The sequence below is a fragment of the Gavialis gangeticus genome, unplaced genomic scaffold (genome assembly GCF_001723915.1).
Source record: "Gavialis gangeticus isolate Ggan-Ray unplaced genomic scaffold, GavGan_comp1, whole genome shotgun sequence".
Taxonomy (NCBI): Eukaryota; Metazoa; Chordata; order Crocodylia; family Gavialidae; genus Gavialis; species Gavialis gangeticus.
In genome coordinates, this window is record NW_017729017.1 from 2,564,165 (window position 1) to 2,567,108 (window position 2,944).

At 44.3% G+C, this 2,944-nt stretch overlaps 1 protein-coding gene across 1 annotated transcript in view; it reads left to right on the forward strand.

Annotated features, from left to right (window-relative positions):
• PTPRT (protein tyrosine phosphatase, receptor type T) overlaps positions 1-2,944 on the forward strand; it is a 1,137,038-nt gene that overhangs the window by 462,899 nt on the left and 671,195 nt on the right. The window contains exon 3 of the mRNA XM_019513020.1: positions 2,359-2,630. Coding sequence (XP_019368565.1) covers positions 2,359-2,630 — 272 coding nt within the window. The remainder of the gene's footprint in view (positions 1-2,358; positions 2,631-2,944) is intronic.

Consider the following 2,944-nt stretch of genomic DNA (forward strand, 5'->3'; position numbering starts at 1 on the left):
GGTGGGGGGTGAGGGAGGAGGGAAGTGGCAGTGGGCGGAAGTGCAGGGCCTTGAGGCCAGGGCCAGCTGGAAACCACAGGGGCTGGGTTGGTTCCTGCTGTGATCTGCAGCCCCAGCACTGAAGCCAGGAACTGCATGCTGCCCTCCAGGATGGCCAGCTCTGTGCCCTCTCCCAAATGCCACATCCACACACATGGACACACACACACACACACACACAGCCCCACATACACACACCCACAGCAACCAAAAAAACCCCCGTACCCACCCACCCATGCCCACAACATACAAGAGTAAGACTTCATTTTGAGCTATTATGCAGTCATCTCTATACACAACAAAACACACACAAATCAGAACAAAAAAAATTGGAAATAAAATGTATATTTTAGTACACAATTTAGTTTGGGTTTTTTTCCCCAGTTGGAAGATGTTACTTTTAAAATACCAACTGCTAAATCAAAAAGCGAGACTTTATAAAGGGGGATAAGGCAAGGTACTGTGTTTATTGATTACATGAGTTAGACGGAAGTTTGGACACAGCATTCATACAAACACACACAAATCATTATATACATTATTATACACAGGCACGCACATACACAAAACAACCATTCCATCTGCACATGCACCAGATATAGTTACCAGAAATAGTTGCTTAATATCAGCCCAGGGTGGCCAACCCTGGTCTTGTTGAATAGATGATGATGTTTTGAAGATTGCAGCTTGGAGCAGGGTGAAGAGATGCATCTGCACTCCTGTGAAACAGCAGTAGAGAAAAGACTCACCCAACTTGGCATTTTCAAAGCCTTCTTTTATAAAAATTAGCATCATTTGTTTCAGTGCTTTGGGGTTTTTCCATACCCAACTTCTGTTTTTGCAGTTCTTTTGTCTTCAGCTTATCTCAGCCTTAAAGTGTTCTTGCTGCCCATCTGGCAGAATGAGTGCATTGCTTCTCCTCATTATCTTTCTTATGCCTTAGGCCTAAAAGAAATTCTTCAGCCATTCATTAATTAGTTCACTAACTGGTAACTTACATTTGGCCCCTTGTTGCTTACATAAATGGTTAAATCTTCTTCTCCCATCTCTATGCCATTCTCTCACCATGCACCCTTTTATACACACTCAGACATAAAGACTATGCAAAGTTCATTCACTTATGTGAAGCAGAAAAATACAAAATAAAGTTTTCAAGTTGCTTGCAGAACAAAACTAACATGGTTACATTTCACTATTATTGCACGCTAAGTTAACATCAGCTACATTAGTTCAGTTCCTGCTACAAAGATGGTAACCTCCCCCTTCCCTCGCCCCAGGTTATTTCCAGGGCAAGGAGAGGGATGTCCAGTGGCAAAGGTCAGGGGTTAGGGGCAGGACTTCCAATCTCAAGGTGGTGACCAGGGGGCGGGGCACTGGTTGAGGGGTTGGGCTACCCTTGTGGCCCTCGACAGCTCACCAAAACTCATTAAGTGGCTCTCCAGCCAAAATAATTATCCACCCCTGCCTTACACTGAGCCGCACAAATGCTACTTGGAGCCATCACATGCTTAGTTTAGAAACCTTCCCTGACTGTCCCCCACCTGCACAACCAACTTGCCACTAGAGGCCTGGTGAGCATAGGCAGAACTTGAAGCTGTAGCTGTGAATTGCCACTAGAGGGCTAGTGCACCAAGATAGGCTTCTATCTCTGTTCTATGGGCAGGGTTATGAGAGATCCTGGGATACTGGAGCACTTCAACTTGTGCAGCAAATCTGTGGCCTCACGTTAACTGGAACAGGAGATCGGTAGTGCAGATTATAAATAATCCTGCCCTGGAGTGGCATAATTTTGAGCTGCATAACAAGTGCTTAGACCAACTTTAAAGTGTTAACGTGTAGATAATACACGTGTTAAGAGCTGCATGAGCTACTCAAATTACTGTGTAACAAGACCCTATAATGCCAGCTGGGAATCTGGTGCATTGCATTCTTTTTATTGTGGACATGACATCAGTGAAGAAAGGTATACAGCATGAAATGCAGACCAAAAAGATGTGTTTGAGCTGATAATGACTATTGCTGCCAGATGATTACATAATTCTGATAGAATAAAACTTAAAAATAAGAATAAGAACGCTTTATGAAGCTGTTAGCAGGACCAAACTCTACTTCCATCTTTTCCCTGTAATTTTTGTCTCTTTTCTTTCTGTCACTTCAGCACTAATGTAAACTAGCAGGCTTGAATTCCTTGGGATTAACCATTTATTTTCTGGTTGGTGGGGGATCATGTAGAACCATTGACTCTTCTGATAGAATTGTTCTGAAAATACACCAAAAAGTGTTTCTCTTCCCTTTTCATTTTCCCCTCATTATCTTTAGGTTCCTTCATGATGGTGAACAGCTCGGGACGGGCATCTGGGCAGAAAGCTCACTTGCTGTTGCCTACCTTGAAGGAAAACGACACTCATTGTATCGACTTTCATTACTACCTGTCCAGTAGAGACCGTTCAAGCCCTGGCTCTCTGAATGTCTACGTGAAGGTTAACGGTGGACCTCAGGGCAATCCCATCTGGAATGTGTCGGGGATTGTTACAGAAGGCTGGGTGAAAGCAGAGCTTGCTATCAGCACATTCTGGCCACATTTTTATCAGGTATGCAATTGTTGTATTTTCCCCGTCCTCCCCCAATGTTTGCTCTGTTGCCAAGTTTGAGCCTGGGTTATCAATAACCAGTGTTGGCTCTGATACTTGTCCAGTATCAGAGTGCATGTTGTAATTTATCATGAGCTCATAGGCCGCTAACAAACATGGACAGCCCCTCCCCCCCGTGTTTACTTTTAGCTCAGCACGCCTCCAACCTGAGCACAGCACATGCCCAGAAGAGGAACTGCATTGGTTTGACCCAGCTCCCCTAGCGTCTAGGCAGATCACGTGCTTCAGCTGGGCTTTTTGGCATTTTTATCTAA